This window comes from Mytilus edulis, chromosome 5 (genome assembly GCF_963676685.1).
Source record: "Mytilus edulis chromosome 5, xbMytEdul2.2, whole genome shotgun sequence".
Classification (NCBI taxonomy): domain Eukaryota; kingdom Metazoa; phylum Mollusca; class Bivalvia; order Mytilida; family Mytilidae; genus Mytilus; species Mytilus edulis.
This window is the reverse complement of record NC_092348.1, coordinates 28,215,884-28,242,819: the sequence shown is the minus strand read 5'-3', so window position 1 is coordinate 28,242,819 and position 26,936 is coordinate 28,215,884. Positions and strand designations below refer to the sequence as shown.

Below are 26,936 nucleotides of genomic sequence, written 5' to 3'. Positions count from 1 at the left end.
GTGATGTGTGCAAAGGACGATGATTCCAAAGTTGAAACAATATATACGCTTACATCTTTCAGCTACTGACATTAACCAGTAGAGAGAAAAAATGACAGACGACAATACCAACCATATACTACTCGGAACCGGTCATTTTTTTCATAAAAACGGAATGTCACCGTGTCTGTCGAATATTATCTTCATTTCCAAATGACGTTAATATGGTGTAATATGTTTGGTTACTTGAACATGTACAACTTTTTCTATGTTTCTTATTTTCTGAATAAAAAGAAAAGTTGATCAACTCGAAAATGAATAATGTAATGGTATCTAATTGTGTATGGTCTTATATAATGTTTTTGTGTAGTAATTTCCTTTCACTACTTTCAATTTCATCTAATAAGGCTATTTCATAAGCAGTTGTTGACGATTCATTTATATATTAACATAACATTAATACAAGATCTGTACATTCTTAACATAAGTAGATACAACGAAAGGCAATATTGATTTCAATATATTTAAGATTTGCAGTATTTAGGTCAATCTCCGAAACAACGGCGAGTATCCTTCATCAAATATCATCTCCGAAACAATGGATATTGCTGTTAATCAAATATCATGTCCACTTCTTCATATAAAATGTTTCCTGACAAACCGCATGATTGTTGTAACTGAACACAGATGACTGACAGTCGTACATTAGCCATTAAAAATCAAAGACATCTGATGTTAGTTTAACAAAGATTAAGTTCTAACGAAAGAACTATTCGGACCTCCGTTTAGAGGTTGGTTATCAATGTTCCAAACGCGATTTTATCAAGTTTATTCACAGAACAGTTTCTCCTCCTCCTACCGTCATCTGAGTCTTGTTTCCGTTTTCGATTGGAAGCGTCATATACTGAGAGCATTCCCGGTCTATTGGCATACTCCCGCCAATGAACATTCTCTTGAATGTTTCTCGAAACTGTCGGCTCATTCCACAATAAATAAAAAAATTCAGAGGATAACTTAGCAAAATGAAGAAATTGGACATAAGTGACATAATGGCGAAGGTCCTATCATCACAAATATTAACATGCTCGAATGTATTTTGAACAATGTTTAGTATCATGATAATTCCCATTGGAAATTCAACCAATAGAAACAATCCGACAACAGCAACCAGCATTAAAGTTGTACAGTTGCTGTCTTTAAGCTTTCTGGACTCACTCTTTTTGTTTTGTTTTAACAACTGCATCCTTCTAATTTGTGCCTGTCGCATTGTTAATATTAACAGAGCATTAAGGACTACTAAAAATGTACAGGGTATCAGATGAATACATATGACTCGGAACCAGAAGTATACATTGTAATAAAGATCCATGTGATTCCTAACCCAGGGTTTAAGCATTCTAACACATGCATTTACAGTTACATTCGGGTTTACATTTGAGGGAGCTGGAAAATCTATATACTCCTCTTCTAGGAACCGCGAAACCTGTGCTAAAGTTGCAATAGCATATATAATTGCGGTTCCTAATAAAACGTTTTGCATTGTACACCATTTACGGGCTTGGAAAGAATGACAAATATAAATATATCGCTGAATTGCCAACGCCATTGTCAGCCATATTGATGCCGTGTGGAATATTGTTGGAATATATTCTCCGAAATACACGTAGATAACGCACCAGTTCAATGGCACCTTTTCCCTATAATTTCCAAGTGAAAAAAAATAAATGAATACTGGTAAAGGGATAAGTCCAGTAAACATGTCGGACACAGCCATTCCGGCGAGAATTGCATTTGTTGGGGTACGCATATGTTTCTTTAGAAGCACCACTACGACTAATATATTTGTTACCACAGTGAAGCATATCAAAATCGGTGAAAAGTATCCGTTTATTGGTACGGCATATTCAATAGGCGTCATCATCTTTAGATTCATGAATGGCGGCGTTCCGTTCGGGTTTCCTGTTGCATTTTCCGTCATCTTGGAGGTAACTCTTGAGAATAATAGAACGTTACAGCTTAGGCATATCCAAAAAAACGATTTAAAATGTAGATTTTTGGACGTTGTAGTGATTTTACTGTAAAAATCAACAATTATACAACATCGAAATCTGATCTGACGACAAATACTCTGTAGAGAAATTTTTGGTTAGAGGTCTTAGACGTTGTCTTGTTTAACGACAATCATCCTCATTATACTTGCTGTCTTGAGACAGTACTGGCGGAAGCGTCCAAGTCTTATTCCATAAACAACTTCAAGCTACCATTTTGCCCTGCAAAGAAAAATGAAAGTTGATTGAGGAAAGGCATTGTAATTGACATAGCATCTAATCATCGCGTCATTATAAAAGTTCAATCAATAAATTTTTCCAAAAGGGAAATTTATCCTCGCTTTAAATCCAATATCTGTGTTCTTGAGGGGCAATTGAAATTGTAAGTTGGTGTGATCTCGAATGAATTGAAATTAAACCGAACAATAACAGTCAAGTATGATTCCTGTTGCAGGATTATTAAATTTTCAATCAACTTTGAATTACAATTTCTGAGACATTTCAGAATAAAATAGTATTGAGTACTTTCTATTTCTTGTGAATAGTATCATTGGGTGGGGGTTAATAATGTTACTACGCAATGAATGACGTATGATCATCAACTAGGATATTGATTCGAATTTTGTAATGTTTGAAATATATAAAAAGATCAGAAAGATACGTACAAAAAAGGAACTAACGATTAAAAAATAACGGAGAGAAACCGACACACCATGGTAAAAAATTAAAACGACAAACAACAGTCTACAACCTTACATAAAAAAACTAAAGATAAAGCATCCCCATCACAGTAAACTTGGGACCGTACATCTTCAGAATGGTTTCAACATTGATAACAAGAACATTTTAAAGCTCAAAATGTGACTTTCATGTTTATTTTATCTGGCTAGTTTTCCATTTTTTTAGTTAATTAAACTACAGATTTACAGAAAGTAATTATACACATAGAATATTCTCTTGTTCACCTAGTAATTCTAAGTTAGTGTTTTCGTAGAGTAAAAGAAAAATAGACAAAAAACGCCTTTAAGTTTAATAAGCAACATATATGTTATGTATTTGCACGGAAACACGTTTCAATAAAATGTTTGTAACTAGCTATGTTATTAGTTCACACAAAGGGAAAGAGTGTTTTATTTGTTCTCTTCGTTTTAATTATTGCTGACTATACTAGATAAGTAATTGTAACGTTAGACGTTCTGCGCTCCTTGCAATAAACAAATGATTGCATTATAACTTTTGCTTCGTATTTTACAGTTTATTGTATTCATCGCGGTTTTTTAATCACTCGTAGCTTAACTTCATGCATATTTCTTATAAGTAATCATGTTTTGCGACATTCCTTAAATTTGTTAATAACGGAATGGCTATTGTTATTTTTTGTTTTTGCACTCCAGAAGGTTCCAGAATGTTTTATATGAAATAACTACAACGTTACATATTTTTGGTTCAGTGCAATGGCTCATAAAAGTAAAATTGGTCATTTAAAAACATGAAGATTTGTTAAAGTTAATATAAATGACTACTTTTCTAAATGTTAACCATTAAATTGAAAAAGGAAATAATATCAATCTCAATTTACCAATTAACCTTTTAACCAAAATAACGAAAGGATAGTCTACCACTTAATGTGCTCAGTCATAGTCATAATTTACATTTATTTTAAGTTTCAATGTATAACATAAATGTTCATCAATTGTCAAAATCACATTCAATTAAAAAAAATCAATTAGGAGAAATGAAACGATTTTAACAAAAAACAAGAATACAAAATGTTCCATTTAGAAAATCAATTAGGAGAAATGAAACGATTTTAACAAAAAACAACAAGAATACAAAATGTTCCATTTAGAAAATCAAAAGTGACGTTTATGTACAAGAAGATACAGGGGAGTTTTGTATATCGTTCACATCCTGCACAGATTTATGTAGGAACTATCCTTAAAGTGTACTTTGTAGCTTACTTATTATATATTAAATTACTCTTGATTTAACGTGGTCTTCACAAAGCAAATAGAGTAGGCCTTGCTCATAGTTGAAGGCCGTACGGTGACCTATAATAGCTGTTAATTTCTGTGTCATGTAATCTCTTGTGGCGTGTTGTCTCATTGGCAATGATACCACGTCTTCTTTTTTTTTATATAGATATAGTTAATCTTTATAGCCGGGATAATGCTTGACCAATTGTTTTTGGTGGACTTTGCTTTCATGAGCAAAGATAGTAAGGTTGACAGCACTCATTTCTTTAACCATGTACAGTACAAACACTCAACGTGATTTTTCTGTCACTTTTCTTTCACGTCTCAGACACCGCAACCAGTAAAAAGATTTTATTTAGTTTTTGTGGTCTCGAAAATTGTTTGTGTTTGGCTTTACAAAGACCCAAGGTTATTACAGATATTATTTCTTTACGTAGGTAAATAAATCATTATTTGTTTCTGTATGTAAAATTTTGTCTTATGTAATGTACAAAATAAAACTTGTGAAAAAAGTGGAAACTACATTTAGAAAGGTAGAAATGTTCCATGAATCTGATTGTTCTTAAAAAATGGAATATACATGAAATGAATGGGGTTCAAATTCTTGATATTCGTCACGCTGCAAAAAATCGTAACGTTTTCATAATCTTTAGAAAAGCATCACACTGACTTTCCAAATATGAAAAATAGAAGTACATTTTTTGTAGGAGAACAAACAGGGATCCGTTCCTATCAAAGCGCAATGAGATACAATTATTCTTTATATGCAGCGTGGATTTGTATAAGTTTTTAGAATTTTAATATATATATTGTAAAAATAGAACAATGTTCTATCCGAGATAAAACTATTATTGCCGATCGATATATTATATATTAGCTACGTGAATTATGCAATTTTGATATATTCTAATCTACATTTCTCTGAGATAAATATTAAAAATACAATTGAACTAAATCAAAAGGTCCATACATGCACTGCAAACGTTTTTTTATTTTATATACTGTACGATTATCATATACATGATGTTTCAGTCACAATGATTAAAGGTTACTTGTTTTTAATAAGTTACATATGGATGAAATTGTGTTATAGTGTTCCACACAGTAAAAAAAAAGATGAATGATAATATTTACAAATACGTTTGCTATCAACATAGGTTAATTCCCCTTCGAAAAACAGGAGAGATGTAAAACGGCAGTATTTTGGTCTCGTTATTTTGTTTGTAAGAACTGCATTATTTCGTACCAGTCGATATAAATGTTATTTCAATAACTCAGAGCATTAAACTCTGTTTGCATAAACGCATTTGTTTCATATTAAGTATAAAATCTAGCTTTAACAAGATATTCTATAATTCATGTGGAAACTACATGCATAAATTGATACAAATGAAGTGTCTGAATGTAAGCATGGTTCGAAGGATAACATGAACGTATTTATTGAATGTCTGAAAAATAAGTTTAGCGTGATAAAAGAGCAAACTTTAACACGGCAAATTCTTTAACTGAAACAAATCAAATAATATAAAAACGTGAAGTTTTTAGTACTTTGATCACAGATCCGGCATTTTATATTACGGAGTCTTGATTGAATAAATCAACCAAATAATTAATATTAAAGAAAGTAATTAAATATTTATATTATATTTGAGATTTTTGTAACGTTTCATGTATTTTTTTTTTTATATGGTAGTGATATTGTTAAGATCTACAAACATGTATCTTGCGCTTGGCAAGACTATAAGTTAAAAATTAAAAAAATATTTGTCTTTCTACAATTTTTTTTAAGCACTTCACTAAGTCTTCACGATTTGTCGTCAGGAAATATTTCTTCTGAACAAAATCTGAATTAGTTGAAACTATTCAATTTGAAAAAAACCGGGGTTATGACATCTACATTTATAAAATACAGCGAGAGAGAAAAAAACTACTTTCAAAATTCCGCATAAAAAAGTTGTAAATGCAGTTCAAACAGACGGATTTATGAAAAACAATCGTATACTGAGAAAACAAAAACATGTATTAAAGATTTAGAGGTTTTTTATTTTTTTAACCTACGAGAAGACATACTTGTTTCTTTACAAACAAAATATTGTAATATCATAATAGTTCCAACAAGACGTATGTCTTAATCATTAAATGAAATATGCTTCTAATTATTTGTATGTTTTTGTCATCATGTTCATACACCCTTTCATCGTTTCACCACCTTTTATTAATCGATTCCGAAAGGAAGATAGTATTATTGTCAACACAAATTCATCTAGACAAATGTATTTAAAATAAATTTCGTAACAACTTGTTATCAGAGAAATATCACCCTATTTTTATATCATCGATTTGATACAACATAATGACATTTTTCTTTGTTAATATATGACTTGTACAGATGAAAGTTTATGTCGATTTTATAATAAAGTGAAAAAAATACTCATACCTTATATCTTTAGCATTTAATTATTCCACATGTTTTAACCATGTACCACAAAATCCTATTAAATGATTATATTGAACACTTTTTCATTTTCATGAAGCATCTCTCCCATACATAAAGAAAAACAAAGATTATTGGTCAATTAAGCAAATCTACATATTGGTCTAGTATGCAGCGTACACTATACTACTAATCATAGACGCGCTTTTTAAATCAGACTTTATTTCTGCATGATTGGTTCCAATCAAACCGTTATGGGTTTGTTGTTTACACTTATCTGTGCACGTTGCTCTTTTTATAACATTTGGGATCATTTGATCTAATAGACAAACAATGGAGATTATACACACAGATCATCAATAATAGAGTAGGATGGTACATTTGCTTTATTTCTGTGACATTTCTATGAATAAGAAAATTATACAAAGTAATTAACGGAAACTGTCAACTCAACATGATTTTGATGAAGCTGACATAGAAATGTCTTGCTTTATGATTACGATGAAGGATCATTACGGTAAACATTCATGACTTCCACATTGATCTTGCTTTTTTATTATTGTGAAAAACATTCATGTCACTTTTGGCAAATTTTATGTTATGTGTTAATTTGTATTTATGACTTTGTTTAGAGATTATATGTTAGATAATTTGTAGCAGGTGTCATAGTGCTCCACGATATCTTAATAAAAGATCAGAAATGGAACGTAATAATAACGTGGTAATAACGGCGTTTCATGTTCAATTATTCAAATCGGACTACCACAAATTACATTTTTTGGACTAACATAATCGTCACGCGACTTTATCGAGTTATTTTTTACACTCTTTTCGACAAAGTTTGATTTTGACACAGGAACAAGCCGTTAATCAATAAATATATGAATTTCGAATAGATATTATAAAAACAAGAAAAAGAGCAAAAATATACCAACACCTTTGTCGAGAAGTTGAATTGTAAATACGTGTAAGCAGTCGTATTTACATGGCAATCAGTAATTTAAATTTGACCGCTCGGTCATTCGTACTTTGTCTCAATTGTCGCTTGAATAAGGCACGTCACATGTGTGATATTATCTTTAAAAATTTGAAAGAATGACCAAAACAAAGAAATAAACGATCCGAGCTAAATTATGGATAATTCTTTGGAGCTTTTGTTTTGTTATACCTTTTTTCAGTAATAAACTTTTTTTTCGAATTTCTTTAAAAAAGAAGACTCATTTCACACGTGAAATGTGTATGGGCACCTGTTATGGGCGTATGACTCCATCCTATTGCTTACAACTTGTACTTGTCAAATTGTGACTGAGATAATTAAGTCTCGTAAACCCATCCCTCCAATGGAGATAGCACATAAAGGTTTGAATTGCTTTAAATATTTGTATATAATACTTTCCATATTTTCTGACTGTATTTTGAGACTTCGCCTCAATATATTTGTAGGACTCTAATCTATGGTGGGTTCAAAATCTATGGCAGATTCCTACTAGTTCTGTATGGCAAATATGATGTCATGCCATCCCAAATCTATGGTAAGTTTTGTAATTTCCTAATCTATGGCGGATTTTGTTGTTTCCAAATGTATGGCAAATTTTGTGCAAATGGAAAACAATGCAGTAAATATACGACCAATAACTTATCTTAAACAAGTCGAAAGGTACGGGAGCATGTTTATAAACATTCCATAATGGTCAACCAAATCGTGATGACAACCAATATATTTCGAACATTGATGATCAAATTCATATACCTCAATAGTACAGACTTCAAGATTAAAATAAACATTTTCTAATCTGTGCATGGTATTGTTTAACCCATTCATTAAAACAACTAGTAAGTCTCTCAACAAACAAGTAGGCAGTTGATTCTTATATAGAATAAATAAATAAAGATGAACAGTTTGAATTTTCACATACATTTTTTTTCATCGTTATTACATTTTATTTTATATTAAAATGACGATATAAATCAAATTGGGAGCCGGTATTTTATCTTTCACTTTATAAACTCTGCCAGCTGTAGACAATTAACTGTTGACTTTAACTCCTTTTCTAAAATATCCGGTACTGAAAAAAAACCACGGGGCTCTTGTTCTTGGTGGGCTTCAGCCGGACGGACATGTTGACCCTCTTCCGGATAATAGGTCACTCCTTCCTTTAAACTATCCGCAAATTGTTGTCACGGAAAATTCTTCATCTGGAATGGTGTTCAAATCTACGGGTTCCGCCATCGATGTAATATGGCGTTATTCAATTGTGACGCAATTTAAAGATATCTGTCATAGATTTGGAGAAAATAAAAATCTGCCATAGATTTGATTAGTTTCACGTTTGTAACGTCACATTTGCCATAGATTAGGAATCTGCCATAGAGGTGTCATACCACCAATTACTCCCTCAAATTTAGAACGTATGTGAAAGTTGGCCTACTCGGACAAAAAAAAGTGCATTTGATGTCATTGTTCACCTAAACTAACTAACTTTGCAGAAATGAAAGTTTTGTTGAAAGAGAAATATATTAAGACCATTTTGAGCCAAAATTTACCTGTCTATGAGTTTGCATTAAAAATTGAGGATTAATGCGCTCCATAGTATACTAATTTAAGATTTCCAGAAAACCAGGGGTTATTTTTAGTGGTACCTCCTTTCGGAAGCTCTCTGCTTTCTTATATGATTTTGAATGTATGTTGAAAATTGGCATGCAGAAAGGTGACACCTGTAAAATTCAGGATATACCTAGTTTCTATGAAGTTAAACTTAAGGTAAAATATTTAGAAAGCTGTGAAAATTGCAAAATTTGGTTGAACAGATAGGGACTTTTAATTGGTGGTATGACACCTAGATTTGATTTGATTAACGTTTATAACGTCACATTTGCCATAGATTAGGAACCTGCCATAGATTTGGAACTCACCATAGATTTGAGTCCTTCGTGTATATTTATTGTAAATACTCTCGACTAATAGAAAATGATACATAAAAAGAATAACATTGCTTTATACCTAAAACATTGGACCGTTCAACAGACCAAACCGACCACTAACACAATCTCAAACCAAAGAAAGGCACACAATAAATCACATTAACAGTACAGACAGCCCTACTAAGTATACATGTACCCAGGCTTAACATGCAGTTTCGCAAAACCCTAAATGTTAATATAACATTACATGACAGGAACTGGATTTAGACAGGGCAAGTGTTAATTTTATAATACATGACATTTTGTTTCCATGCAAGGGATCGGATAAGTGTGAAAACAATTATACTAAATAACATGTACAACTTCGAGATAGGACAAGTGCAATCCTAAGTGAACAAGTAGGAGTGGGATCAGTTTTAATACAATACTCTATGACATGAAGGTACATGTACCAGGTTGGGCTTTATATATGTATTGATACACTACTACATGCCATGTACCAAATTAAGTATACTAGGACAAGTACTACATGCAATACAATACAACTTGAACAGATATGTTTTGAGTGGAGATCGAATAGTTGTTAATACACTACTACGTTGCAATGAAAAGTAAGTAACAACTTGGATGCGAAAAGATGGATTGAATTTAAGGTGGGGTGGATTGTGAAAAAAATCAACAGACATATGTAATCAAGTGAGCGCCAAACATCATCTTCTTCTATTAAACGAGAAGACCTCATTTTGGGTGTCGCTTCTCTTCTTTCCACAATAAATTAATCATCATGCCTCTGTGTCCTATGGGTACAGTGCATAATCGTATTTGTCATCCATTCATATGATTATTCAGATTGAGTTATTTTGGGTGAAAAACAAGAAAAAAGACGTCCGGATATGTTACCGTCATTGGGCGAAATTTTAAGTCAGATTAGACATTCCGGTTTGCGTTTTTCTGTATACTTTGAACATACATTAATACTACGAATACAGTGTATTTTCTGTCTTATATCCGTCATTGGACGAAATTTAAGTCAGATTAGACCTCCGGTTTGCGTTTTTCTTTTTACTTTGAAACAAATACATATACTACGAATAAAGTGTATTTTCTGTCTGATATCATTTTCAAGTTTACTATCCACGGCACAGGGGCGTAGCAGCCGGTACGGCAGGTACGGCACTCGCCGTACCAATAATGTTCGTTGGTACGGCATGCCGTACCTAAAATTTATATAAAAAATATAAAATAATAAGGGTTTTCAACGGAAATAAAGAAAATAAAGATTTTACAGAAAAAAATCATGATAGAAAGGTCCATGTAGAAGTCATAGCAATATACGGTATACATTCATAAGCAAAGTTCGAAAACTTGTATACGTAGTATATACGATAACGAATAATTGCCCTGTATTAATCAAAGTACGGATTTTTTTACTTACAAAAGATTTTAATTGACCATGCATATGGTCATGAACAGTCATAGTACTATCAATAGCATGTTACTGCCTTCTACAATTGTTCTGATTTAAACACAAATGGCATGGAAGAATCAAAGTTAGAACTCTCAAATGGAGAAACAAACGTTGTGCGGCAAGCATGGAATTTTGTGCGACTGGCATACAAATATATTAAAGTTTAGCAAGCTATAAAACCAGTTTTAGTCCAGCATTTTCTACTTTAGAAAATACCTGTACCAAGTCAGGAATATGAAAGTTGTTATTCATTCGTTTGATGTGTTTGAGCTCTTGACTTTACCATTTGATAACGGTATTTTCGTTTTGAATGTTCCTGGGCGGGGTTCGGTATTTTTGCTATTTTATTTTTTGCAACAAAAATATTGTCAGTTACTCTGTATGCATGCACCATAAAGTTTAAGTAATCATGACTAAAATATAAACGAGTTGTCCCAATTTTATTGCGTGCCGATCTATCCGCTACAGAGACAAATAAACGATCTGCACATTGTTAAAATGCACATTCTGCTTCTAGGCACCATGACGATCGGAATATAATCCAACTTCAACAACACCATACAGTAACACATTTTTACTGTTTTATCAATAGTCATGTTTTGGTAATATCTATTTGACGTGGCTCGGTACTTATACGTCCCGCCATTGTGAATGTGTGATATCATTTGTGCTATGGTAAATTTTTGTGATCGCGTCTTTCATATTTGCTAATGTGCGTTGTATATACGGCTTTTTGTTTTCCTTCAAGATTTTAAGAAGTGTTTGCAAAGAATGTTGCATTTTGAACAAAACATACGAAAAAAACTGAATGCGATTTTCACTTGTAATTTAACACATTTTTTATTGGAAAATAACGAATTTTTTTCTTCATTTAACAGTTATAGTGTGAATTTTATATATAATAAACTAAATGTTCAAAAGTTCCGTGCGACACTTGGTTGTATATTATTTCTCGTAATTTTGGAGTTTTACATTCTACAAATCTGCAACCTACTGTGTAATATCGAAAAAAAAAACTAAAAGTATTTAGCGTTCCGTGACGCTAAAATCTGAAAGCAAGTGTTACGAAAATTCGCCATGGATATAAATCTAGCATTCACATAGACGTGCCAACCTTTGCATGATCCTTAGAAATAAAGTACATAATGATAGACCAGTCCTAGTCACAGTGATTTTTTTAGATTTTAGTCACTGAAGCCCCAAGTCTGATCTTCGACGGTTTACAAACACGTTTAATGCTATTAAAAAATGCTATTCCATTATATTCCCTGAACTCTCTGCATCTAGCTGTTATGTATTTTTTCCCCGGTTACCAACCTTTCCTCCTGAAATACCTGGTTTTATTTTTCTTTAAAACATATCATATTAAAAAAAAACATGTACATATATACATGTCATATGCATATAATTACAGAAATACATTACTAAGGGATTCGAATCAGTATTTCCCTTCATATATTAATCAGTCTCCCTGTAAAAAAAGGCAAATAACTGCAAATAAAAAGTTGATTTTTTTTGTCTGATCTTTCCTATATGATATGTACCGGGTTGGTGTGTGTCTAGGACTTTGTCAAGACTGTCTCACCCAATTACGATCCTAACCATGAAATACTATATATTCCAAATGGCTTTGAATCTGCTAAAAATTGTTGAACTTGTTTAAACACAAGTAGATTTTCCTCTTGACTGAGGTTATTTTGCCAAACAGGAATGTTTTATATTGTATATGGGAACGGAATAGTTTCTATTGTACGTTTTCGGACAAGGGAGTACACTCGAGAAGACAATGCTTACTGCTTTCGATTCTACCACAAGTACAGTTTTTAATTTCTTTAAGATTTCTCTTAATACATGTTCGTTTAGATTACTGCAATCCATCCGAAGTCTGGCATGAAGTATTCAGTGTCCTTTCCTTTCTCCATATAAATAATAATTTGGTATTTTACTTACATTTTGATTAAGGTAACGTTTAAGTGTAAACTTAGATGGGACCAAATCTGATATCGTCCAGAAAAGCATTTCAGGATCGAATGACTGACGTAAGAAAATATTTCTGATACAATGCTGTTCTACACTTTATATGTTGTGTGTCATTCGTTCGTCTTGTGTCATAGTTATGAATATTAAACAGTTGTGAGGGATAATATCGCTTAAATAATCAGGGGTCTTATTGTAAAACATTTCATGTTTTTTACGTCTTTCTGATAGTAACTCCCATCCTGTTTCATTGTATAATTTGTTTATGGGTGATAGCTTAGTACCGCCAGTAACTAGCATAGCCGCTTCAAGTTGCATATTTTCTAGTTTATCACTTTTGATAAGAGCCAAAGTGGTCGACTGGTCTAGCGCGCCGATCATAGTGCAACGCAATTTGGTACCACGATATCTCAGTTCGAATTCTGGTGAGGGAAAAACAAAAATTTGCTGACGCAAATTTACAGCTCTAACATTGTTGGGTTGATGTTTAGAATATTTAAATACGTTTGAACGAGTGACAACTCTACAACAGATTTATCCATCGGATCGCTAGCAGTGATGGTGATACAATATATACAAACTAATCTGTAATCACGATGCCTTTATAAATGACTTGTAAATTGGGATGTCCTCTCTGGAAATGTTCTTATACTTTGTTTGTTCTAAGTTGTTTGTACATTGTTATGTTGCTACTATATTATCGCTTTAGCAGTTCTAGCATTGTCGTCATAAACTTATTGATCGTTATTGCGATGAAACCATATTCACAATGAAATTAAATTTTTTCGCAGTGTCATAGATTCGTCGTTTGTCTTACCCTTACTTGATATTGTATGAGAAATTCTGAAAGTTATCCATCATATTTATTTATTGGTCTTTGTAAAAGGAATTTTGAAAATCTGTTCATCGGTCTGTTCATAGTTCCCTTTACTTCCTGAATACTATTAGCGAAGATTTGATAGTTTAATAATTTCCTACAACCGGTATGCATATTCGGAATGGCGCTTTTTTTTCTGTAAAAATTTTTCAAGTATTGTAGGAGCATGCCAAAGCCTGGCAAGGTGTCCAACACAAAGTTAAAGTGCGTGTATTTATTTTAGCTAAGATGTTCAACGGCCTTCAACTTTTTTGATAAAGTTTAATTGCTACCTTTCCGACACGACTCATGTTTCAAATTATGTTTTCTATATTTTGAAATTGATTTTAACACAAGAGAGTAAAATAATTGCACATAAAACAAGTTCTTTAGGAACTAAATTTAAGTGTCAGGAGATTGTCAGGAATGCAGGATTCAAGTTGCACTTTTTATCATGAATTTTTATATTTTGATTTAAAAAAAAAAGTCATAATTTAAATTGTTGCCCATAAAACTAGGGTTTTAGAGAACCAAATTTGTGTGTCTGGAGGTTGTCAGAATGCAGGATTTTGCACTATTTATTAAAATTTTCTCGGGGGCCTTGAGCGGCCCCCGAACCCCTTGCCGAATAACCGCCTCTACGAGGCGGGATGCGTCGCTTCGCGACCCATCATGATTTTCTGCCGTACCAATATAAATTAGGATGCTACGCCTCTGCGGCAGTCACAGGGTTTATTTAATAGAGAGGGTCTAAATAATATATCAATGACCGCTGTGGATCAATTATTTCACTGAGAATTGACTGTAAAAAGAAAATATACTTTCGGGACGTCTGGAACGGGAGTTTTTAAGATCGAAATTTCAGGATTGACCATTTCGGGATCCGAGATTTCTTTTTTCGAATTTCGGGATGTCGAGATATTTAATTTGTATAATAAATTCATAACCTCGGGATTTCATGTTTTCAAGCCCGGGATATTGGGATCAGGGCCCCTACGCAGTTACGGATCCAGAAATTTTCATACGCAGAGGCCCGTTGACTGCCTAAGAGGGGCCCGCTCCGGTCATGCTTCAGTGATTCCCTATATAAGCAACCAATTATTTTCCAGAAAAGGGGGGGGGGGGGGCGCCCCTAAATCCGCCTCTGCCCCGACCCCCCCCCCTTTAATGAATGTTCATAATACACAGATAAGCGCTAAAATTATTCATGTGTCATTAAAATTAATAGAGAACAAACAAAAAAAAAAAGGATTTTTTTGTGGAAAAAGGAGGAGCCGGGCTAGAAAAACAATTATCCTGTCCCAAATTACCTATGACTTTTGATACCTTTTCTGAAATACTCAAGTCACTAAATGTTGTACAAAAAAAAGAAGATGTGGTATGAATGCCAATGAGACAGTTCTCAGTCCACAAGAGACCAAAATGACACCGAAATTAACATTTAAAGGTCACCTAACGGCCTTCAACAATAAGCAAAAGCCGATACTGCATAGTCTGATATAAAAGGCCCCGAAATGACAATGTAAAACAATTCAAATGAGAAACTGACTAACAGCCTTATTTATGTACAAAAAATGAACGAAAAACAAATATCACTGAACCACTGAATTACAGGCTCCTGACTGGAATGTTCATAATATATGTACACTAAATGTATGTTCATAATGAAATTAATAGAAAACAAAAAATGTGAATTTTGGAAATAAAGGAGGAGGGTTAAAAAAAAAACATTTTCCTGTCCCCAAGTACATGTACCTATGACTTTTGATACTTTTCCTGAAATTCTCAAGTTATTAAATCTTTTACAAAATTCTTCCTACAACACTTTACATCCTTTCAAATACGCTCTAAATGCCCGCGATTTCGCGGGTGTGTTCTAGTTACATTAACAATTCAAGCTGACACATAGTATAAGAAAGTTAGTAAATTTTAAATAGAATAACCGTTTTCAGATTAAATAGGTTATCTTTTTTGATAACATTCTGTATATTGGCTTATGTATGCATATATAAGACCACCTATCCCCCGCCCAACCCCTTTAGGATTTTTTTATTTTAGATTTTTGGGTTATGGTTATTATGAAAATGCTGTAGAATACTTACATGCTCGTCATATAACTTCTGATTTTTCTTTGTCATTTAGATTTAATATTATCTGTAAAATAATATACAGTATTGATTATTTACTATATTTGATACATGACTTAGTGTCTGTGAACTCATTTATTTTCTTAATGTAATACATATTTACATGTTTTTTTATATTTACATGTGTTATGTAATATTTATATGTGTTAATTTACGTTTTTTGATTGAGTTAAGCGTTCCAATTGATATTTTATCGTGTGTTTTTCTATATGTTGTGATGTTATAAAATTGTTTCAGAAAAAGGGAGAAGGTTTGATACCATTAAAACGTTTAACCCCGCTGCAAATGTTTGCACCTGTCCTAAGTCAGGAATCTGATGTACAGTACTTGTCGTTTGTTTATGTAATTTATTGGTTTTCCCGTTTGAATGGTTTTACACTAGTAATTTTCGGGGCCTTTATAGCTCGTTGTTCTATGTGAGCCAAGGCTCCGTGTTGAAGGCCATACCTTGACCTATAATGGTTTACTTTTATAAATTGTTATTTGGATGGAGAGTTGTCTCATTGGCACTCATACCACATCTTCCTATATCTATATAACTGTTGTATGTCTGTACATATTCATTATGTAATATTTATTATGTGTATCTCTATATTAATGTTATTTGGTTTGTTGAGAAATTTGACGTACTAACCCACAAATAAGAAGCGTAATTTTTCTCTTTAAAGGTTGAACATAAATTTTTGAAAATATCACCAATAAATCAAATTTACAGAAATGATTACTATAACCTTGACTTTTGATTCAGTGATCTCAAGCCAAGAAGATTTTTTTCTTATTTCCAGTGTCAGTTATCAAACAAAGTTTGGTATCTGTGGCACATATGCGTCTAAAGATATAATTAAGAAAATCGAACTCGCGATATCTCGAATTTTGAACACCTCTTTAAGACCACCAAATCATTTGGGAAATAAATATTTTCTTTAATTTCTCTTTTAAAATGAATGTTTATTACTTCAAAACAACTGTGCCCTCCAATGCTCCTTCAAGAAAGTTATGTTACTGTTAAGAAATTCTTTGGTCACTGGTACTTTAAGTGTTTGAAAAAAAAGTATTACATAATCACAAAAAAAAACTAAACGACTCTATTTTTATTTTCTGATATCTTTAAAAAAAATTAGTTCTGAGACAAATTGTCAACAATTGCGATAAGCATCAATTCCAATTCTGGCAACATCGGTAGAATAGCATCACTATCTTAGATTTAATTTACCGATCCATGACAAAGGCGAATGATGTTAAATTAAGATATTAATTTTATCAATCTTTAATTGCAATCCGTCCATCAACATAGTCAGATCGTGTCACTTTAAATAATGAGGAATGCTCTAGTTTCGTACAAAAACATTTATAAACTCCGGAACAATCTAAATACTTTGTATTTCATTACGTAATTCTATTTTTATTCATACATTTTCTATAAATTCATCTCGATAAGATTGTTGTAGGTTTATAGTCTTCCGAAAACCAATATTGCATTTTACCATGAGATTGTCGGGAAAATGTTTAACTTATTTGTTAGATTTCTTTTCCATTTATAACTTTTAATTTGTAGATGTAAGCTCCTGACTGTGTTAGTCGATGGACTGGTGTACGGGATGATTTCAAGCCGATAAATCTTTTAAAACTAGGTATAGGGTACCTTTTAAACTGGCAGTGAGGTTTAATAGCGTTTTACGCCTCCTTGTTACTTTAAGATGAACAACAACAATTGAAGTGTTCTAAAAACGTACCATAAAGTTTTTACCATGGAAAATTACACTTCAATGTATAACATAGATTGTATAAAAGTAAGGCGATTTGGTATCATTGCCAATAAGACAACACTCCACAAGAGACCAAATGACACAGAGATTAACAACTATAAGTCACTGCACGGCCTTCGACAATGAGAAAAGCACATTCCGCATAGTCAGCTATAAAAATCGTTTAACTATTGGGCTTCTATCTATGCTCGGTATGACTTGTCTATTTTGTATTGTCAGTTGATTCATCACCATTCGGCAAGAGACTAGAAACGCAATATATATGCAAATTTTAAGACAAGAGACATGAAATTGCAAGAAAACCAAAAACAAATATTTTCAAATTGTTGATTGACCACCAAAGAACTAAATTGGTACAAGGTTGAATGAAAAAATATTGCTAAAGTAACGATAAACCAGAGCTCCGTACCATACAAGTTTTGACTGAGATCTTAACTCGCTGCAATATAAGACATATAAGTATATACAATGAATCATAGACAAAGCCTGTTTTATGATGAAAACATTTTTTTTTAAGTCATAGTAACCATGTGTCGAGTGATAAGAGTATAGACTTATTATCAAGAATGCTTTTTGACAAATAATTCTACAGAATAAAATCCCATCTGTGGTATTTGAACTGTAATCGCAATCTGAAGTCATCATAATTTTAATTTTTAACTTATAATAACGCACTTCTGGGGATATTGATCAAATAGCACACACACGCACACACATATATGTATATATATAGTATGATGTATCTGACAAGTAACGATACATGGATAGCAAATATAACTTCATTTGCACTTGGAACTTTATGTGGCAAAACGCACATTTAGCGGTCACAGGAACTCAATTTATCTGCTATTGTTCTAGTATGGATGCATCACTTAGTTGAAATTCACTCTATAATTGTCAGATGTTTATATGAAATATTGATGCATAAACCCGTCGTTGCTAACAAGTTGTTATAATAGTCTTGGTTATAAATGAAAAGAATATCATATTTCATATTTGTGTAAGAACGTCTGCAGGAGACAGTCAATCATCTTTTATGATCTTATTTTGTAATAATTCAAACTTTAACTGATTTAAAGCAAATAACACTTCAGTGTATAGTAACATAGATTGTATAGCAGTGAGACGATTTGGTATCATTGCCAATAAGACAACACTTCACAAGAGACCAAAATGACATAGACATTAACAACTATAGGTCACTACACGGCCTTCAACAATGAACAAAGCCCATACCGCATACGTGAAATTCATGCATTTAAAACAGAGAATTTATAAAGACTGAAGAATAAAATTGAGAATGGAAATGGGGAATGTGCCAAAGAGACAACAACCCGACCATAGAAAAAAAACAACAAAAAAAACAGCAGAAGGTCACCAACAGGTCTTCAATGTAGCGAGAAATTCCCGCACCCGGAGGCGTGAGAAACACATATACACAATAGAGTCTTCTTTTATTTTCTTATTACAAATTTGTAACAGGGCAATTTTATGTTTCACACCGTAAGCAACAACGCGATTTTCATGGTAACGAATTTCAGTTTGGTTAAAAGAAAGATTGTTTTGCTACATTTTCATCCAGTAATTTGCAATAAGTGCTGATAATTAAAAATTACAATTTATAGATTATTTGTTGCAATTTTAATTAAGTTTTTGTAACAATATTACATCATTTACAGTAAGTGGGCAAAAAACACTGATTTATATGTTTTTGGATGCGGTTACAGTTTTATATTTAATGGGATAAAAAGCCTGGAGATAATTGAATAAAATAAACCATGGATATGAAATATTACTCGAAAAGCATCATTATTGCATAACAATAATACTTGTGAATTTATTCCTCTTTAGTACTGTCTGTCATCTACCCAAAGTAGCATGTACTCTAAGATAAGATTGATGTGAATTTGATAATCATGCAGTTGTGTCAACATTGTTAAACATAACAAAAATCTGATAATTGACAATAATAAGTCTACTCTGTCATAAGGTATATTGAACTAAACAATAAAAAGAACACGGACATGATTATGAATAGAGCTTGGATTAGCTTCTATTGAAAATGATAAGTCCTATATTAGAATGTAACTAAGAACATAATTATGTACTTGAAATTAGGAAATAAGTCAAAGAATCAAATAGTCTATGGTTTGCAATCAAAATTAGACTTTTAAACAGCGGTATACTACTATTGCCTTTATAATTGTATTATCCAATTTAAGTGAATACACGACAAAATAGTAGGTATAGCATATCCTAACCTATAAAGTTTGTAACTAACCAATCCAGTTCATTACGAGTTGAAACTTGTATTGGTATAGTATTTATTTAGTAGTGAATATAAATTTTATCAAACACGGGATAAACCACAGCGTTTGAGAAAACGTAGAACACAAAACATTAAAAGCAAATCTTCTGTATTAGAAATTTATAATGATTTTTTTCATGACATTTCAGAACTATTTTACGTAATTTTGTTTTAGATAGTCATTAAAATGCTTAGATCAATATATAGCATACCATTTCTAACTTTTGTGTGCATTAATTGTTGGAATTTTCCTGTCAGTAAAGGTGAAGGCGAATATGAAATGATGTATCGCTTTTCAATTAGGTTTCTCTCAATCTGGCTGAAGAAATTACATCACCTGAACGGGGAATGCTTTCAAATCGTATTCAGTAAATGTTTTACACGAACGATTGGTAGTCTATTTAATAATGCAAACTGAATCATCAGCTAAAACGATTTTTATACAGCTTCAGTAACCCAATTGTTCTGAAAATGATATTTGTTTGAACTTTAAAACCGTAACATTGATAAGCCTGATATTTAGAAGCCAATATTCGGTATGAATTTTTGTGTTTCAAGCATCTTCGCAGTTTCAAAATGATGCATACGAATTGCACTTTAACACTACAATGAAAAAATGAAAAGTTATTATCTCGATGTTCAAAATACTATATGCTTGTTTTTTAAATAGAATTTGCAAAATGAAACATTTGTACATAAATCATTTACCATAAAGAACTTTAAATGCAAAATACAAAAATTCATATAATCTTTGAACATGTACTCAAGTAAAGAAATATACAAATACTAGTAACACTAATTGTTTATAATACTGAGATAGTTGTTAAATTGACGTAAGTATATATTTTATCATAAAAATATTTTTGTAGTGCAAATGAATCAAAATGTTGTTTTTTTCATTGTGAAAAATGCATTTTTGCGCCTGTCCCAAGTGAGGAGCCTCTGGCCTTTGTTAGTCTTGAATTATTTGAATTTTAGTTTCTTGTGTACAATTTGGAAATTAGTATGGCGTTCATTATCACTGAACTAGTATATATTTGTTTAGGGGCCAGCTGAAGGACACCTCCGGGTGCGGGAATTTCTCGCTACATTGAAGAACTGTTGGTGACCTTCTGCTGTTGTTTTTTTTTCTATGGTCGGGTTGTTGTCTTTTTTGCACATTCCCCATTTCCATTCTCAATTTTATAATGTTCATGCAAAAAGTATGACAAAAATAACGAACTCCGCAGCTAATTCAAAAAGGGGAAGTCAATAAACTGACAAAAACAACCGCTATCAATCAACAAAACAACCACTATCAATCAACAAAACAAGCCGAAAACCACTGCCTTGCAAATTGTATTTTCAAAAAAATGCGAGAGCTTGAATTGAAATTAGCATACAATAATGGTTGACATTCAAAAAACCATTGCAGAAATAGTTGAAACAATCAGATAAAAAATTCCACAAACTCTCAGGAAGAATAGAAATTATCATCAAAGATAATGCAAGACTTTAATTGATTAGCGTTGGTTGATGAATTAGTTTTGGACGAGATAGAAAAGAGATGCAGATGAACTGTGCAAATAAGGCTTCAACCGGAAATTGCTTTCTAGTCATCGACTAAATTAGTATATAGATGATTTTATCAGAGCTTCATCATATACCCGGAGTAAACCACTGAAATCTAAATAACAACGGAACGGAAATCGTCTCGGAACCTCTCGGATTATATTGGATTCCTCGTTATCATCAAATACGTTCATGATGACTTTCTCTTTCTTATATATTCGGATGTCGTTTTTAACTCTACCAAAGCAGGAATCTGACAGTTGTTTTTCATTCGTTTGATGCGTTTGTGCTGTTGATTTTGCAACTTGATAAGTGAGTTTTCGTTTTGAATTCTCCTTGGAATTCGATATTTTTGTTATTTGACTTTTTTCATTAAAGAATATTGTCTAATTTTATACCAGCATATACCGATTTACAAATAATTTGCTGTCCAATGTTCAAAACGTATATCTAACAAATTAGCACATACTTTTATAGTTTGTAACAATATATTAGGAAGCATTAGCTTTAAACAAATACACGTTTGTAAATGATCTTGTTTTAAAATACCTTGTTTTGGTATAGGGATTTTAATGCGACTATATGTTAAAAGAGGCCAACCTTACAAGTGCTTTCTTAACGACTCTTGGTAGTAAGAATATGACTGCAAACTAGTTCTACACTGTCGACTCATTTTTGTAATAATATCACTGATGAGTCTTATGTAGTCGAAACGCGCGTATGGCGTATCAAATCATAATCCTGGTACCTATGATAATTATTTAGACGAATTTTGTTTGAAAAGTTCTTATAGAACTGTACATTTAATCCTCTTAAGATAACCTACCATAATTGTCGATGCACTTTGCATTATTGTACAAGTTGAATTATCTGATCCTAAACTCGACTAAGTAATATGAAAGAAAATTAAGCAGCAAATCACTTCATACCTTTATCAGATTTTCCTTCCGAAGTTCTAATATTTTCTCAATTTCTATCTAATAGACACATATTGAAAATATATACGTTAGAGACAGAACTACAGGGGAAGTTAATCAAAATATGTTATGGATGGTCTATATAACGCATCAGAACCAATAATCAAATTATTTTAGTCAGATTCTCTTTAAAATATTAAGTAAATGATGTATTGCAGGAAGCGGTATATCAATACGATACTGATTACGAAGTTTGCTTATTTATTGCTATTAATAATACCAGTACTATATTATCATTACGGTTTGTTGAATTTGCCATAGGATCAGTAAAGTTACAAAATAAAAGTTTTCCTATTACTCTAAGTGCAGTTTCACACACCATTTAATAATTTAAAATAATGAAAGTTGTCTATCGCATTAAATCACTAATCATATGCATATTGAATGTGATTGGATTTAAATTGATAATGACGTCATATCTTATATAGGGAAGTAACTTACAAGTTATAGAAATAGTCTGTAAAATTGATTAGGTTGTATCAAAGACGTTTGGAGAAATAAAAAAGTCTTTATTTTTTTATTGTTGACTGTGTGGTTATTGAAAAAGATTATGTATTCAACATTTAACTATTCAGAAATAATTTCAAAACCTTATATTTCTCGTACAGAAAAAAAATATTTTACTTAGTTTTAAACTTGTATCTAGCATGCATAAACTAATAAAGCAGCTATATTGGGTTGAGTATGGAGGTTTGACTTTAATAATCAGTAAACTATTGTGAGTCTATTTCATTCAACTATAAATTCTAACAACCCATCTGATTTCATTCTCTGTCGAAAAAGAATTCTCAATATAGTCAATACATTTTTGTTAAAAAAACAGGCAACTATTTGCAATGTTGAAAAAAAAACCAGTATCAACCGTAGCCATAGTCATAAAAATGGCATGGCTCTTCAACTTCGTACTTTTTTGGCTTTATAACTATTTTGATCTGAGCGTCACTGATAGTCTTATGTAGACGAAACGCGCGTCTGGCGTATTAAACTATAATCCTGGTACCATTAATAACTATTGGAATCATTCTGCAATGACATAAAATATCCTCAGTACACTGCTAAAGAGAGGATATAGTGAATTAAGTCAATGAGAGTCAGATGACATTTTGAATGATGACGATGAGGATAGTCAAAACGACATTGTCTACCTAACAGTATTTAGGAATAAAAGCAAAAACTGGTATGCTCTTTGTCAGAATAATGTGTCTTGAAATGGCGAAACGCTGTTTAAAAGAACTAAGATGTCTTTTGGTTCTTTTATTTTATGTTTTATTGTTTCTCTTTCATTAACATTTACTCCACATTTCCAATTATTCAAATTAGAAAACTTTTGTTTCTAGAAAAATTGATAGATGTAAATGGACAATTATCAACGAGCTAATATAAGCCCCTTCTAAATACAATTATAGTACACGTAATGTCAAAGTAATAGGATGAAATTCTTATATTCTTAAATAAGTTGTAATGATCTGAAAAAAGATCCACTCTCTTTATCGATGTCGCCCGGAATAATTAATAATGCATTTTCATTGTTTAGATTCATGAAGGGAACTTTACTTATGAATATAAATTGAATGTTATTAGTCATTGGAATACTAAGTCTCAAAGCAATTACAGACAGGATATTTGCAAATGACATCTGAATATAGTTCCACCAGATACATAATAGCTTTTAACCCCACGGTGGATTAACTTACTCCTCGGAATCAGTTTTATTCTATTAACATTAGAAAAATCTGACGATACATTTTCAAATGGCAGTAAAACCACTTTCAATCAATGTCATTTTGAAATACAAAAATATAGTTAAAAACAACACGCTTGGGGATCTTTTTTACTGTAGTGGCGTTTGAGGATTTATTGCAATATGGTTAAAAAGTTATAATTTAAAATTTACTTTTAATCCGATTTATTTTTCATATACACGAAAGTTTTTTTTTCTTAAAATATTTCTTAAAATACAGATACTGGCATAAGTGAAAATGTTAAATAACATTTTATGTTGAAAGAATAAGTTGTCAATTTGTGATAAAAAGAGGAGGAAACTGTTTTATTCCAAAATTGAATTCAAGAAATGCAGTGATTTTTTCGTTTGTAATTGGAAATTGAGTTACAAGAAGTACTCAGTAAAATTATAGCCCGGACGAAAAGATTTGTTTAAAGTACAAAAGTGATTAAGATTTAGTCTATTTCTTAAAATGACACATATAGAAAATACTTTCAATGTTACATTCAGAGTCATATCACCATTACACGAGGCTTACTTGAATTTGTGGGGGTTTTGTGTTTCCTGAACGAAATGATGGTTCATATGAAACAAACCAAACTATACTGAGTATATGCTTGTCAACAGTTTAATCTAAAAACGAAGATGTGGTATTATTGCCAATGAGACAACTGTCCACAAGAAACTAAAATGACACTGACATTAACAACTATAGGTACCATACGGCCTTCAACAATGAGCAAAGCCCATACCGCATAGTAGGCTATACAAGGCCCCGATATGACAATGTAAAACAATTCAAACGAGAAAACCAACGGCCTTATTCATATAAAAAAATGAACGAAAACAAAATATGTAAATAAACTCATCATAGATACCAGGATTAAATTTTGTATATACGTCAGACGCGTACACATAAACGAACGACAACCACTGAATTACTGGTAAGACCTTATGTTTGCTTTAATTTTTGTGGGGTTGGGCTGCTGGATCATATCTTCCACTTCCATTTTTTTTTATACATAAGGTTTTTAAGATTTCTTCGATTTTTACCATGATATTGTCAGTTCGTTTAATAATTTCGTGTTTGATTACCCCTTTTGTATCTTTTGTTCTCTTTTTTCTTGTTCTAATATATGTTTTTTTAAGTTGCGTGCTGCCCAGTCGATAAACGTGACAAAATACTGGATATTTATATACATATTCATTAGATTTACAACAATTAGAGATTTGAGGACCATTAATGAGATGGTATATTGCCAGTTGATGAAACAGTTGTCTGACTTAATGGTTAATTGTCAAGTAATCCTCAGCTAACATGTCTCTTAACTTATTAAGATATCGCTGGTCACACGAAGCCAAAACAATCAATTATTCTAAGTGTGCTTATTAAGCACGACGATTTATAGTTGAGGTTTCATGATTCAGCTGTAGTCTTTGAAAAGGAGCAATTACAATTTATTAAAGACGGTAGTTTAAACAATTACATAAACCTTGAGACAGATTAAACATGTAAAAACATGAACATGTAACTCGCATGTCTTTAAACTTTGTCTATCCATGGGAATTTGTAATCATTTAGTGAAAAACACAATAGACTGAAGTACAACATTTTGTCATTTTAAAAGATAACTTCAAAGCGTAAATGAGAAGTTTGGCTTTTTAAATGTTTCCAGTGTGTTTGTTCTTAGCAAACACTCTGAGGCATGTATCTACCAAGAACAAGTTTTCATATCTTTTGTTCAGGGATTTGATAATTACATCACTTATTTTATAAACAATAAATTTCTTCATATAAAATTAAATGGGGTGAGAAATTGTATTTGTACTTTGTTTTACGTAACCTGAACCTGAATAATTCATTCTCTGCATATTCGAAAACAGATTGTATATTCACATTACACACATCAAATTACCATGAATCTTGATAATTTATACATTTCTGTAAAAAGAAATGTATTGCAAGTTGAAAATAAATGTCGAACACAGCTTTATCTTACGAGCTATTATGATGTATTGAGGAACTTTAATGTACCATGTGCACATGGTATTAAGCTTAGTTTGATTTACGTTTTTAATGGAATTAATTTAGTGATCTCTGTACAAGTTCTCTATTGAATCAGTAGAATGGTATTCACCCACACGCTGTCAATTACTTAGGGTTAAGATTGTATTCTGTAGCGATTTAGCAAAAAAAAAGAAAAAAAAAAGAACAAAGACAAAACAGAACAGAAAACAAAAACAAAAACAAAAATATAACATACTAAAAGAAAACATTAAAGCAAAATAAATGAAAAAAAGTTAAAAAGATCAATATTACAATGTATATTACATTATACAACGGCATTTAGATAGACAATAGACGTATACGTCATGGATTCCGGTCATTAACATGGACAATTTACACAGGAAAGCCAATAGTTCCTGGAGAAGATGTTCAGAAAAATCACAAATATGTGGTTATTGAGATTGAAAAATAAGACAAGTAAGTACTTAAATCCTGATCATTAAGAAGAAACAATAGACAGGTTAGGAAGCCATTTCTGATCTCTCAGAGGGATACTTAAACAAGTAAATCACAATATCCTATTACTCAGTTGGAAAAATTAGTAAGTCCTGATCATAAATTTGAAAACGAATTCTCCAACGGTAGTTACATGGTAACAATTGTAATGCAACATATTCGCATTCGACTAGTAATATCTTTTCGGTGATGCTTAAGTAAAAACTAATTGAAAAGTCCAACATCTAATACAAACGTTAAAGAGCTGATAAAAAAAGGTAAACCAATTCCGGACGAGAAA

General features: G+C 31.9%; 1 protein-coding gene across 1 annotated transcript in view; it reads right to left on the bottom strand.

The window, feature by feature from the left end:
* Window positions 1-390: 390 nt before the first annotated feature.
* LOC139523359 (sex peptide receptor-like) overlaps window positions 391-26,936 on the bottom strand; it is a 68,251-nt gene continuing 41,705 nt past the window's right edge. Inside the window, exons 2-3 of the mRNA XM_071317270.1 lie at window positions 15,763-15,814; window positions 391-2,249 (exon numbers count right to left, since the gene is read on the bottom strand). Of these exons, the coding sequence (XP_071173371.1) occupies window positions 812-1,957 (1,146 nt within the window). The 5' untranslated portion in view covers window positions 1,958-2,249; window positions 15,763-15,814 and the 3' untranslated portion in view covers window positions 391-811. The remainder of the gene's footprint in view (window positions 2,250-15,762; window positions 15,815-26,936) is intronic.